This window comes from Cyprinus carpio, chromosome B1 (assembly GCF_018340385.1).
Source record: "Cyprinus carpio isolate SPL01 chromosome B1, ASM1834038v1, whole genome shotgun sequence".
NCBI lineage: Eukaryota > Metazoa > Chordata > Actinopteri > Cypriniformes > Cyprinidae > Cyprinus > Cyprinus carpio.
The window spans coordinates 24,128,971-24,144,336 of NC_056597.1; the positions used below are offsets into that span (position 1 = coordinate 24,128,971).

At 34.5% G+C, this 15,366-nt stretch overlaps 1 protein-coding gene across 2 annotated transcripts in view; it reads right to left on the reverse strand.

The window, feature by feature from the left end:
• The window catches only part of LOC109097550 (ras GTPase-activating protein 3-like), a 43,974-nt gene that overhangs the window by 9,058 nt on the left and 19,550 nt on the right, over positions 1–15,366 (reverse strand). For both annotated transcript variants that reach the window (XM_042717040.1, XM_042717041.1), the window contains exons 5-13: positions 13,601–13,677; positions 9,248–9,328; positions 8,138–8,210; positions 6,136–6,209; positions 4,807–5,068; positions 3,195–3,343; positions 2,818–2,932; positions 1,892–1,966; positions 728–851 (exon numbers count right to left, since the gene is read on the reverse strand). In XM_042717040.1, coding sequence (XP_042572974.1) covers positions 728–851; positions 1,892–1,966; positions 2,818–2,932; positions 3,195–3,343; positions 4,807–5,068; positions 6,136–6,209; positions 8,138–8,210; positions 9,248–9,328; positions 13,601–13,677 — 1,030 coding nt within the window. The remainder of the gene's footprint in view (positions 1–727; positions 852–1,891; positions 1,967–2,817; positions 2,933–3,194; positions 3,344–4,806; positions 5,069–6,135; positions 6,210–8,137; positions 8,211–9,247; positions 9,329–13,600; positions 13,678–15,366) is intronic.

A 15,366-nucleotide genomic window follows, 5' to 3' on the forward strand; every position in this document is an offset into this window, starting at 1 on the left:
AAAATGAATACTGAAAATATAAAAATAACAGCTTATTCAAAAATAATGGTTTGATCTTTACAGAACTGTTATTGTTAACTAAAACTAAATGAGAAAATTAGAAACAAAATTTGAAACAAACTGAAATGCAATGAGTTGATGTACTAAAATTATGAAAACTTAAGGAAAAATTAATTAATTAATTCAATCAAAATATTAGATGGAAAACTTAAATTTGAAATGAGAAATATTACCTTGGCAACAAACTGAAATACAATGAGTTGAATACTAAACACTAAAACTGAAAGAAAAATGAATTAAAGCTATACAGAATATTTTTTTTATGACAAAGGTTACTAAAATGTAAACTAAAATTAAAATGACAAATGAAAACATAAAAATAGTTAAACAAAAAAGTTAATTCAAAATATAAATATTGTAGTTGTATAAAAATTAATAATAATGAAAGATTTCTGTGGGGGGGGAGGGCATGTTTAATTTTGAGTTAATTTAAAGAAGCCATAGGTGACTGGGTCAAAGAAAATCAATGATGAGAAAAATGTAATTATTATTCAAGTTGACTGGATTTCAAAAAGAAGTGGACAAAATGAACCAAAAGAGCTCTGAATCCACTTCTGTGTTCATGTCCAGTGTGAATCCAAACAAGGGACTTCTTCCCTCGCGTCACGTTTTCAGAGTAACTCTTTCTGTAGTTTTAATGCTCTCTTCTGCCGGTGTGAGTGTTTACCCTGGAAGCGTGACGCCGCAGACTCTCGCAGCGAGAAGAAGATGTCACACATGACCGTCGGGCAGCTCACACCCGAGCTGGTGATCACGTTAAAGATCCGGTCCACGTACTGACGCAAGTTTTCCTGAGGACACACACACACACACACACACACACACACACAAGAGCATCAGCAGGGCTGGATACGATGAGAGAGATTCTCTCTTCAATGATTCTCAATCAATTCTGTGTTGGTTCATATGCTCGTATGATGCAAAACTAATCTTTATGACAGGACAAAACAACTGATATGTTTAAATATTATGGGCACTGGAGGGCACTGTATATAGATAACATATATATATATATATGTGTGTGTGTGTGTGTGTGTCCCTGCAGCACAGAAGCAGTCATCAGTAGCACAGGTGTATTTGTAGCAATAGACAACAATACATTGTATGAGGATAAATTGTATGTTTTTATTTTATGAACAAAAATCATTAGGATATTAAGTAAAGATCATGTTCCATGAAGATATTTTGTAAACTTCCTACCATAAATATATCAAAACTTAATTTTTGATTAGTAATATGCATTGCTAAGAACTTCCTTTGAACAACTTTAAAGATGATTTTCTCAATATTTAGATTTTTTTGCTCCCTCAGATTCCAGATTTTCAAATAGTTGTATCTCAGACAAATATTGTCCTCCTAACACACCACACATCAATGGAGAGATTATTTATTCAGCTTTTTTATTCAGATGATGCATAAATCTCACAATTTCAATAAACTGACCCTTATGACAGGATTTATGATCCAGGGTCACACACACACATAAACAAAATTGAAGTACTAAAATGACAAACTAAAGCTGTTTTTTTTTTCTCTTTAAATTAAGGGATATATATATATATATATGTACACACACACACACACACATATATATATATAGTCCAGACAGAGGACAGTTTCTTTTACAGTGTTTATTAATATTTCATTATATCTGATATGGTTTAATATAGTATAATAGCAATTATTTAGATTTTCTCTGTAATGTTGTAATCGAAGTGCCAAAAAAAAAAAAGTATTGGTATTGCAATTTGTATGTTACAATATATATGTTATTTAATCTGAGCAGTTTACTAGCTCATTAATTAAAGGCCCTAAAACCATTTAGACTCACCCTGTTGGTGTCCAAGTTCTCGGACTCCTTCAGCTTGACGGGGTCGATCTCACAGGGTTTGTGGTCTGTGCAGATCTACAGGCAAACGACACGGTGATGTATGGCTGGCCGATATGACCACAAATTCATATCTTGGTTATTTTTGGTGGCTGATAAATAGACAGTATGACTGAGAGCAGCAGGTTTATTTAGGCTGCTGTCTCTTTAAGACTTCATGCATGGATCTGATATACTGTTACTCAGGGCTCTACACTTACTTTTCTTTTTAAAAAATTTAGGAGCACCTTTTGATCAAAAATCAAACATTAGCCTTCCTAATACGAGGTGATATTTGACTCCTTAAGGTGATTTACAGGTGCATTTTTTTTACCTTTGAAACGGCAATTTTCTAAGTTTATTAAAAGTACAGTATGTCATGTTCTATGTCAAATTCAAAAATTAAAGCTTTTTAACATTTCTAATTAAAACGATATAATAAGAACTAGAATAAGACAATAAGTTACCAATCATATGAAATTAGTATTTATAAAAAAATTATTTGTATTACAGAGGTGGCTCAGAAGAACACAAAAGTGGCTTGTAGGTAAATTTTTAGACGTTTAATGAGGCTCAGAGGTGGCATGAGTGCAATTAAATTCATAAATTCATATTGAGATTAACATTTTAAATATACAATTTTAAATATAGACATATTAAATGATTTAAACAACTGAAATTATACGTTAAAAAAATGAAACTAAATCCGCCAGCAGGTGGCAGCAAGTCACTGACTTTATCACTGAATCATTCATTCAATTGATTCTTCGAACGGCTGATTCATTCAGGAATGAAGCAAGTGACTGTCTTTATGAATGGGTGATTGAAACATTGACTCACTACAGTGAAGGCAGCGCTCATGACGAGACTCAGTGATAACCCAGACTCACCTCATCGATGATGGGTTTGAGCGTGACGCGCAGGTAATGCATCCCGGCCAGCTTCATGGTCTCATCGATGCATTTGGACGTCAGCGAGTTTCCCCGGAATATAGTGTTGGGATCCCTGCAGGCGCGGCAGGAAGGTGAGGAAGACAAGGAAGGCGAATTCTGCACTAGTTTTGGGTAAGTTACTCAAAAAAAGTAACCCACTATAAATTACTTTCTTAAAATTGTAATTTGATTACATTACTGATTACTGCATTTAAAAAGTAATCAAATTACTAAATACTTTACTTTCTCCATAAATTTAAATGTAGCGCACTACATTACTGTGTTATCAGGAAAAGTAATTAGAATCCAGTGACCCGGCTCTGTTCTGTACTCACTGCGTGCGGCTGATCTCGGCGTGGGCGATGGCACTGAGGAAAGGCACGATTTTGCCGTAGTGCAGGAAAAGTCGCACCAAAGGAACGGCCGCCTCCTGCTTCTCACGACACACCTCGCCCAAGATATGAGCCGCGGACGCCGAGACAGGCTGCGACACAAACACACCCCAAATCAACACCGCTAGAGAGATCACGACTGATCAATAATGACAAATGTATCCCTGCAGCACAGAAGCAGTCATAAGTAGCACAGGTATATTTGTAGCAATAGACAACAATACATTGTATGGGTCAAAATTACCCAAAAATCATTAGGATATTAATGTACTATATACTACAGGTTATAGGTCACTAGTTACTATAGGTTAGTACTATATACTACAGGTTATAGGTTACTAAAGGTTAGTACTATAAACCAAAGATTATAGGTTACTATAGGTTAGTACTATATACTACAGGTTATAGGTTACTAAAGGTTAGTACTATAAACCAAAGGTTATAGGTTACTATAGGTTAGTACTAAACACTACAGGTTACAGGTTACTAAAGGTTAGTACTATATACTACAGGTTACAGGTTACTATAGGTTAGTACTATATACTACAGGTTACAGGTTACTATAGGTTAGTACTATATACTACAGGTTATAGGTTACTATAGGTTAGTACTAAACACTACAGGTTACAGGTTACTAAAGGTTAGTACTATATACTACAGGTTACAGGTTACTATAGGTTAGTACTATATACTACAGGTTATAGGTTACTAGTTATTATAGGTTAGAACTATATACTACAGGTTATAGGTCACTAGTTACTATAGGTTAGTACTATATACTACAGGTTATAGTCTATTTTAGGTTAGTACGATATACTACAGGTTATAGGTCACTAGTTACTAAAGGTTAGTACTATATACCACAGGTCATAAGTTACTAAAGGTTGGTATTATATACCAAAGATTATAGGTTACTATAGTTTAGTACTATATACTACAGGTTACAGGTTACCACAGGTTAGTTTCATATACTACAGGTTATAGGTTACTAAAGGTTGGTACTATATACAAAAGGTTATAGGTTACTAAAGGTAAGTACTGTAAACCAAAGGTTATAGGTTACTATAGGTTAATACTAAACACTACAGTTTACAGGTTACTATAGGTTAGTACTATATACTACAGGTTATAGGTTACTAAAGGTTAGTACTATAAACCAAAGATTATAGGTTACTATAGGTTCGTACTTTATACTACAGGTTATAGGTTACTAAAGGTTAGTACTATATACTACAGGTTACAGGTTACTATAGGTTAGTACTATATACTACAGGTTATAGGTTACTATAGGTTAGTACTATATACTACAGGTTATAGGTTACTATAGGTTAGTACTAAACACTACAGGTTACAGGTTACTATAGGTTAGTACTATATAGTACAGGTTATAGGTTACTAAAGGTTAGTACTATAAACCAAAGGTTATAGGTTACTATAGGTTAGTACTATATACTACAGGTTACTACAGGTTATAAGTTACTATAGGTTAGTACTGTAAACTACAGGTTACAGGATACTATAGGTTAGTGCTATATACTAAGTTTTCATCACTGACCTCGAGGTGCGCCGACTGCAGCAGCAGGTCTCGGAGTGGGTTGTAATGCTCCGTGGGGAACACATGGTCCTCCGTGTAAACGATGTTGAGTCGTAACGAGCCCAGCTCATCAGCCTTCACCGATTTATTGCCGTTATCTCTGGGCTGTAGAAAGTACCATGCATCGTGCACACCCGACTGTCCCAGCACCTTCAGCGGCACCCGTACCTCTCCCAGAAACTCATCTCCGAACTTCAGATTGCTGGCGTTCCACAGATCCACCCTGAGAACACAGGTCACCGATTACTAGCACCAGTGCTGCTCAGGTCAACTACAACTTTTACAAATCATTTTCATAATCAAATAATTTTTTTTTTTATTATTATTTAAGTTTTTATGTACAAAAATTTAAACTTGAAAGAAAATTGGAAATAAAACAGGTTTAAGCTGAAGTATCAAAATTATACAGTGAAATAAAAATGAGCTAAATTTTAAATAAATAGAAAAAATAATTATAAAAATGACAGAAAAAAACTAAATGGAATAAAATTAAAGCTAATTCAAAATATAAAATAGTACCAAGGTTATTATAGTTAACTAAAACTAAAACATAAAAAAACTTAACATTAACTGAAATAAAATATAAAAATTTATATTTATTTATATACATTATGTACTTAAGTAACTAAAACTGAAATAAAAATGAATAACTACAGTATATAGAAATATATATTAAAGAAAAAAACATTAAATCACTAAAATCACTTTAAATAAAATGAAAATGGAAAATAAAAACAAATTAAAATTATTAAAATTATATGTAATAGTATCCCAATGATACTAAAATAAGACAGTTAATGGCACATGTTCCCCTTTCCATCAAAGTTTGGGGTGGGGAAGACGTTCTCACTGAGTACAGAATGCACAACAACTCAGATCACAAAAGGAAATTAGACGGTGCCAAACTCGATCACTGCTGTTATCCTTCTTCATGACGAGCCGAAGCGACACACACTCACTCTGTATGTTCTCATGTGCCTGACGGTGATTACAAACATCACTCCTTATTCAGTGTCACATCAAACTCATGATGCGCAAAGACGCTGAATCAAACTACTGAGAATGCTGAAATACCTTACGAGTGCAACTAGCAAACAGACCATAATGCACCATGTTTGTCTGTGGGCAGTTTATAGAAATACAGTCCGTTACTTCATCCGGTGAGTGTAAACACAGGCTGCTTCTGAGAATCTCACACACACACACACACACACACACACACACACACACACACACACACACACACACACACACACACACACTCGCACACACACACACACACACACTCACTTGAGCGCGAGTTTATCCACGTCGTCCTCTTCCACGTCAAACTGGCGTTTGGTGTAGCTCAACGGTTTGGTCACCTGTGAGAAATGAATGGGAAATACTATAATTCAGAGCATTTTTTTATTTGTTCAGTCCAGAACAATGCAGATCATATACACACATAAATGAAAGGGTGAGCCTATACAACATTCTCAATGTGAAAAACACACATATACACACACACACACACACACACACACATTGTGGGGACTTTCCATAGACTACTATTACTTTTATACTGACCAAACAATATTTTCTATCACCTAACCCATATGGAAGGCATTTTCTGCCAATTTTAAATAAATCAATTTAATTATAAAAATGAAAACCAGTTGAACAATTTCCTTATAGAAAACTATAGGCAAAATATGTGAAATAAGTTAATTTTAATTTCCACAATGCGTTATCCCTGAAAAAGTAAAATGCAGTTGGTGATTTGACATTTCATTTGCACTGCAACCTCGAGGCAAAGCTGCCAACCTTAAAATAAAAAGGCAAACGTGAAAATAAAATTGCAAATCCTGTTTTTGCAAAGCTTTTTATTAATGCTCACGCAATAATAGTGACACAATTTAAATTAAAATGTAACGTTTATTTTCCATTTATTGTCTCTTTTATTTCATAGTTTTATGTTTTCATTTTCAAAGTCAACTTGTATGCAAATTCTATGTTGATCAGGGGGTGGGGCTTATTGTTCGCTTGTACAGAGGCCCGTTCCCACAACAGTTAAGTAAAAAAAATATATATATTATAATAATAAGAAAGAAATTCGGGGAAAAATTTTATTAAATAAGTAGAAATTAAATAAGAAATGAATTTGTGCTGCATGATACAGAGCAGAGATCTGCACGGCTGCAGGGTGTGGAAAGTGTTAGAGTGAGAAACCAGCATCCTGCTTTAACTTTAAACAGCTGAACGCTCAGATATGATCTATTTCCATAGTAAACGCTTCCACTTAAACCAGAAAGTAAACATCAGAAAGAAGCAGATGATTCATCCTGAACGTCTCACTACTCTCAAGACTTCATTTCATCTTTACTGAAAGTATTATATCATGCTTTCACAACCTCGTTTCTGTTTGATGACATATTTATTTGAAACAAGTGATATTTTACTATCGAGATACTGTTATAGTTCTGTTAATATTTTCAGAGAGTTTCTATTCTAATATTTTACTGTTTTCATTTTAATTTTAGTAAAAGTTTTTAGAAATGTTGTTTTTTTTGTTATTTTTATTTGTTTTGATTTTTTTATATATATGTGTATATAGTTTACTTTTATTACAGTTTTAGTTATTTTTATTGCTGTCAAAATTAATTAAAAAACCAATGTTAGGTGGGATTAATCGTGATTAATTTCAGGAAAAAAAAGTGATTAATTAGTTAATTTATTTTTTTAATTAATTGACAGTACAAGTTATTTTACACCAAGTTAAACTAAATTAAAATAAGAAATGTTTCCTTCCTTTTATCTGAAATAAAAAAAATACATATTTTATTTCTGTTAACTTTTATTTTAGTAACAAAATAATATTTTATGGTTTTAATTTCAGTTATAGTTAACTATAAAATCCCTAGTAAATATTTCATTATGTTCACATGTATATTGGGAAAAAATATTGATCAACTTTTACAACACTGAATTCATTTAATGATGATAAATAACTGTTTACATGTTTACTGCTGCATTGTGGGTACCGTATTTTACAGATCTGGAAAATGCTGATACTTATATATTGCAATTAACATCATGCATGCAATACATTTGTACTGGTGTTGATGGAGAGACACACAGGTGAATTCAGCATTGAATTTATTTAATACACAAGTTTCAAAATTTGAGTTTCAAATAAATGAACTTTTCCACAACATTCTAATTTATTGAGATATTGACAGGTGTACATGCTGCAAGTTTCAATGTCATTAAAAATATACTTTAAGCTTGTCATTTGACAGTGAGCTCCTACCTCAAAAAAGAAGACCTCATCGAACTGAGGATTGTTGTTTTTCCGTTTGACCTTCGTCTTCTTGGCTTCTGACCTGTGAGGAGTGAGAGATGCATTTGTGTTATACTGCGTTACGTCACACTGACAGTAGTCTCGCGTAGCCAGAGCTTCAGACTCTTTCATTGGCCAAGGTCAAAGTGAAGTGTTTCCACTTTTGTGTCTCATATGCGTCAGACGTTTAGCCAGCACTCCGTGGACGTGACGTCTGAGGCTGAGACTACACTGACAGTGATCTGCAGCTATTTTAGGTGACAACAGCTGAATTTACACTACCATTCAGATTTTTAAAAAGAAATTAGTATTTTTATTAATCAAGGATGCATTTAACTGATCAAAAGTGGCAGGAATGACATTTATAACCTTTACAAAATATTTATATTTCAAATAAACGCTGTTCTTTTCCATCTGTGAATCCTGAAAAATAAAATGTATGACAGTTTCCACAGAAATATTGTGCAGCACAACTGTGTTCAACATTGATAATAATCAGAAATGTTTGTTGAGCAGTAAATCATCATATTAGAATGATTTCTGAAGATCATGTGACACTGAAGACTGGAGTAATGATGCTGAAAATACAGCTGCGCATCACAGAAATAAATTACACTTTAACACATATTCACATAGAAAACAGTTATTTTACACTGAAATAATATTTCACACTTTAACTGAATTTTGATGAATAAATGTAGGTATGGTGAGCAGAAGAGACTTCTTTCAGAAACATTAAAAATCTTACTGAACCCAAATTTTTGAATGGTAGCATATTTAAGAATTAATACTATAATTGTATTTTTTTTCCATTTTTAAATAAATAATAATTGATCAATTACTGATAATAATTTTACTTCATTATGATGTTTTGACTGGACAATGACAAGCTTCAGTACTTGTTTGTGGTGGATCGAAATTATTTCTAAAGAGGTGAACTCAAGCATGTGTTTATTTTCCTGAGGACACACGCTGATCCCTGAACGGCTGTCCTGACGGCTGTGGGAACCGTGCCATTGGACAGATTTAATCGTCACTTATAAACCAGACGAGCGGCGATGCTTTCAGCTTTGATCTCACCTGGAGGGGCCGAGTAACGAGACGGCAGCATACGGATCACACTGGTTATTCACTATCGGCAGATCCTGACACTCCAGAACCCTGCGCAAGGAAAACACACAAAACTCCAGTTATGATCACGAGCACTCACACTGGATAAATAAATATAAAAACATTTCATACACACGACCAGTCCAACGTTTTAGAACAATAAGATGTTTTTTAAAGAAGTCTCTTCTGCTCAGCAAGCCTGAATTTATTTGATCCAACGTACAGCAAAAACAGTAAAATTCAGAAATATTTTTACTATTTAAAATAACTGTTTTCTATTTGAATATATTTTAAACTGTAATTTATTTCTGTGATTTCAAAGCTGAATTGTTTGCATCATTAATCCAGTCACATGATCCTTCAGAAATCATTCCAATATTCTGATTTGCTGCTCAAAAAACATTTATTATCATAATTATTATTATTATGCTGAAAACAGCTGAGTATATTTTTTTCAGGTTTCTCTGATGAATACAAAGTTCAGAAGAACAGCATTTATCTAGAATAGAAATATTTTGTAACATTATAAATGTCTTTATCCTCACTTTTGATCAATTTAAAGCATCCTTGCTAAATAAAAGTATTAATTTCTATAATTACTTTATCAAAAAAAAGAAGCTTTTGAATGGTATAGTGTATAATGTTTTTATTTCAGATAAATGCTGATCTTTGGATCTTTCTATCCATCAAACAATCCTGAAAAAAGTACTAAACTGTTTTCAACATTGATAATAATCAGAAATGTTTCTTGAGCAGCAAATCATCATATTAGAATGATTTCTGAAGATCATGTGACACTGAAGACTGGAGTAATGATGCTGAAAATACAGCTGCACATCACAGAAATAAATTACACTTTAACAGAGATTCACAGAGAAAGCACTATTATTATTATACAGTTATTTTAAATAGTAAAAATATTTCACAATATTACTGCTTTTGCTGTATTTTGGATCAAATAAATGCAGGCTTGCTGAGTAAGTAAAAAACATTAAAAATATTACTGTTAAAAAACTTTTGACTGGTTGTGTACAACCTCTAATATTTAAAATATATGAAATAAAAAAAATTAATTTTAGAACATTTGTAACATTTTTGCATTCATGAAAAGCATAAAAACATAATATTTTAATTATTTTTTTAAATTAATTTTATAATGTTGACACATCACAAATGGCCTTAAAACAATCCGCAGCTATTTTGAGTACCACCTTGCAACATGACGTCACATTCAGCCAATCAGAGCCGAGCTCTGTTGCGTTCGGACACAAATGACGTCAGCAGGGAGTTACACACACAAACGCTCAGCCCGAACCCTAACGCAACTTTCAGACTCAAAGCAGATTCACATCACATCATAAACACACACACACACACACACACACACACACACACACACACACACACACACACACACACACACACAGACTGCTGTTCTTCATTGTTTCTGCAAGTACTGAAATAATCTAGAAACAATGTGAATGAACACCACACAACAGCTGAAGCAGCAAACTTTGCAAAACACAACATTAACGTCACACTTTTGGCCACGACTGTAATGTGTGTATGTGTACATGCAGCAGTGCCTGGCTGTGAGTGTGATGCTGATGAATGAACAGGATTTACAGCATCTCTAATACCATCCGATCCTTCCAGGACACTTCCTGTGTGTTAAGCTTGTTTATATAATGCTGCGTCTGGTCATACAGCCGTCCATAAATACACCAGCCGTGACGTCCAGCGCTGGGCTAAAACTGACTGACACCTACAACATGTGTCCCAGTCGTGTCTGACAACTGAATATGCTGGAGCTTGTTTTTGGATGAGCGAGGAGAACCCCTCCTGAACAACATGTGCTGATGTAGGGGCAGATTTTTAACATCTTTAGCTGATTGGAACATCTTAATTATTGCCCTAATGGTGGAAATGGAGATGCTTTAGCTCTTTTCTTACAGCCACTTTCTATTTTGTGAAGCTCAACGATCATAATATATAATAATAATATTATTTGGTTTTACTCCTTGTGATGGATGATTAAGGGAATTATCATATTTATAATCATGTGTAACAAAAGTCATGGCTGGACAATTTCATGCTTGTAGTCACTCTGGTGTGCTAAAAATGTATGAATGGGAATATACTTCAGAGATATTTTACTCATAAGAATTTCTAGGGGTGCCAATAATTGTGGCCAGCATGCAATGGAGAAAAAAAAAAATTTCATCATGAGATTTTCTCCCCACTTTCAATTGTTTTACTTCAATGAAAGGTTAGAATTTTCTGATTTTTTTTTATTATAAACAAAATTATAAACAATGCAGATTTATTTTCACAGCCGCCTTTGCTCATATTTAACAAGGGTGCCAATATTAGTGGAGAGCACTTTAAAATATAAGCTCTGATATTATCTGCTTCCAAGTTTTTTAGATGTTATAAGAATTTAAATTATCTGCTTCTGAACTCAGCCCAATTAAACCAATAACCATTTAAACATGTTAATAGTGGCCAGCAGTATGTTTTGCAAAGATACTAAAAAAAAATGGTTTAATACATTCTGCCTTTCCTGCTTTATCGAAGAGTAAAAACCCTTCTTGTGTCAAAGTCTCATAGACCAGAATCACAGCAGTGCAGTGGAGCTCATGCACTGAATGAATCAGAGTGTGTGTGTGTGTGTGTGTGTGTGTGTGTGTGTGTGTGGACACGTCATCCTCGCTGTGTCTTAAAATGGAAGCTGCATAAATATCCTGTGAATGAGAGCGCTGCTCACTGTGACACTAAGCTCATTACCCAGAGTGCTCCAGTGTGGGAAACTGTCCAGACATGGACCTTCTGATGCTGTGAAAGCATATGAAACCCATATGAGCACACACACACACACACACACACACACACACACACACACACACACACACACACAGACAGACATCAGTTCACTTATTCACTCTCACTCTGAGTGTTGCATTTCTCTTGAATTGCAAGATTTAATGTTAAATATTTTTCATAGTGAAAAAGTCATAGTAATACTCAGTGTTTTTTGTGGATTGGCCCTTATTTTGTGCTATGAACACATGAAATGTCTGTTTTGTAAAAGATGGGAGAAAAAAAACATTAAAGACGATGTACCCTAGAGCAAAGAAAGAACAGTGAGAGTAACTAAAACTAGTAAAATACATTTAAGTTGGCATAATTAAGTGTGAAAATAACTGAAGGATATATCTATTTGATAAATAAAGTTAACCAACTAACATTATATATATTCTTTTGGTTTCTGTATCCAATATTAAAAAAAAAAAAATACAAATACAATGAGAAGCAGTATCGGTACTCTGTATCAGCAAGTACCAAATATGAAAGTATCGGTATCAGTGCATACCTTATTACAATCATTCCAGAGTTCCAGCTCACAAAAATATGTTCTAAGAACATTACGCTAATGTTCCTGTTAAGTACGTTATTTCTGAATGTTCGAAACATCTAGTTTTTAAAAATGTTTTTCTTCCATTTTATTATTTTGCAAACATTATAGGAACGTTACTTTTGAATGTTCTATGAACATTCCGAAACAAGTAGCAACTCCAACTGACACATTTTAGAAAAAACGTATAAACTATGAAATTTGTGCTAACGATTTGAGAACATTATTAAAGACCAGATAACCTGAACACTGAACGAACATTCAGTTACATTACTGGAAGAATGTTTGAAAGGAAGAAAGAAGAAAAAACTCAGGTCTGGAACAACACGAGGGTGAATAAATGACTAATGTTAATTTCTGGGTGAATTATCCCTGTAAGGAATCCCTCTGTGATTCAGATGTGTTTGTTTCAGTTTTGGACAGTAAGTGCCGTCCTTCAAACAACGAATAACAAGCGTGTTGAAGTTTACTACTGAAGGTCTGGTTACAGTTTACAGCAGAAGAACCAGAAGAAACAACCTCTGACAGGGAGCTATTAGACTGCCAGCAGGATGAAAGCCTCTTTAAACCATCACCGCTAAAAATACTGGAGCCACAGGGTGTGATTTCTATTCAATCAAACACAACTACAACAATAATGACTGTTTCCAAACATGTTTCCAAACACTCGTCAGTCATTTGTCAGACAGTCAGAAGGTCCCGCCCCCAAACTCACATGATTGGTTGAGTCCGAAGCGTCTTTGTGACTGTAACCATTAAATGGCTATTGGATGACAAACGTCACATGTACAGAAAAGCCCTGTTATACATGCACTGATCTTTCAATATCTGAATCTTGATAAGACACGAGGGCTGAGCTCTGATTGGCTGACGGGCGGCTGAGCAGAACTCGTGATTGGCTGCCTCACCGTGTGGCCAGCTTGTGGCAGACGCCGCCGCTGTCTGTGATGACCTCACTGAGACGCAGCTCCAGGTGAACCTTTCCCTGCGGAGGAGAGAGAGAGAGCGTTACCATGGTTACACCCGCCACCCAAGAGCGGGAGGAGGGGGGGGGGTGGGGTGGGGGAGCGTGGGATGAGATTGAATTGAAAAGCACTGCAGGCTCCCATGAGGCTGTGCAGGGATCGGGCGGATCATGTGACCCAACACACGGAAAACAGGGAAAAAGAAATGTAAGATTCTGCTGATTCTGTTCATACTGCAGCAGAACTGATCTGACGTCTGTGTCAGATGTTTAAAGCAGCTTCACACGTCTCATCCAATCAGAATTTAGAATCCGTTTTCTAAGGTTAGCTTCACGGATTTGAGTCTATATATATAGTTATTTGTACACTACAGCAAAAGATAGAAATAACTGACTTAAAACCATTTTTAGCTGCTGAAAATAATAGTGTTGTAATGATTTTGGCCACCACTGTACACACACACAAACACAAGCATTAAATTAATAAATAAATATTTTAAAATAAAAAATATATAAAATTAAACATCCAGGTATAAAGTGTTACTATGACATAAAATTTTATTATATTTTAGTAACTTTTTTCTCTGTAGTTGAAACATTGTTTTTGTGTTTAGTTTTGAAATCAAGGGTTTCATAATGTGAATGTGATTAATTTTCTTGAAATGAATCATCTGATCTTGTTCTCTGTGTCCATCAAGATTAAAATAAGAGTAAAATAATCTAATGAGATGAAGCACCTTCATTAGTGAAGGATTTTATTCACTACATTATGAAAAATAGAAATAACATATGATAAATAAATAAATATTTATAAAAACATATAAAATCATTAACTTGTCAGATAGAATTGTTACCATGATTTAAAATGTTATTTTAGTGACAGCAGCTCTTCCTGTGGTATATTACATTTTCAATAGTTGAAACAAAGTTTCTTTGTTTTAAATCTTAATTTTGAACTCAAGTGTTTCATAATTTGAATCTGATTCATTTTTTTGTTATGAATCATCCACTGAAATCCAAAAAAAAAAAAAAAAAAAGAAAATCATCAAATGAGACCTTTCACTAGTAAAATATTATATTCACTGGATTACCAAAAATAGAAATTAAAACAAAAATGAATGAATGAATATATAAACTAAATAAATACAAAGTTGTTTTAATATAATGTTTTAGATATATATTGTTACTGTGACATGAAATTATATTTTTCACTCTTCCCCGGTGAAACGTTCTTCGAGCAGAAACAAAGTTTCTCTGTCTGGCTTCGGCTGACATCATCAATATGCAAATGAGCCGTGTGAAGAGGATGGGCCGTTCTTCCTCACACACAGCACAACAATGAGCGCTCTATGGACAGAGACTCTGGGCTCTTCATTACACACACATGCTTCCTCTCTCAGCTCTGGATGAATGCGTCTGTGTTTCTGAGGATCCGGCGCATACAGCTGTTTCTGCACGGCATCGCTGTGAGACGGCGAGACGATGCAGTGAACGTGATAACGTGTGAATGATGAGACTGCTGTGAGAGTTCTGACCTAAACATGCTCCTCATGAATCCTGAGGCTCTATCAGTGGTCATGTGACCCTGGAGGATGTGAAGCGTTCAGGAGCTCAAGGTGAAACAGATTCACTCATGTTTGTGCTCAACACACACTGTATTTGTTTTGAGATCCACCCGACCCAAACGCCAGCACACACACACACACACAC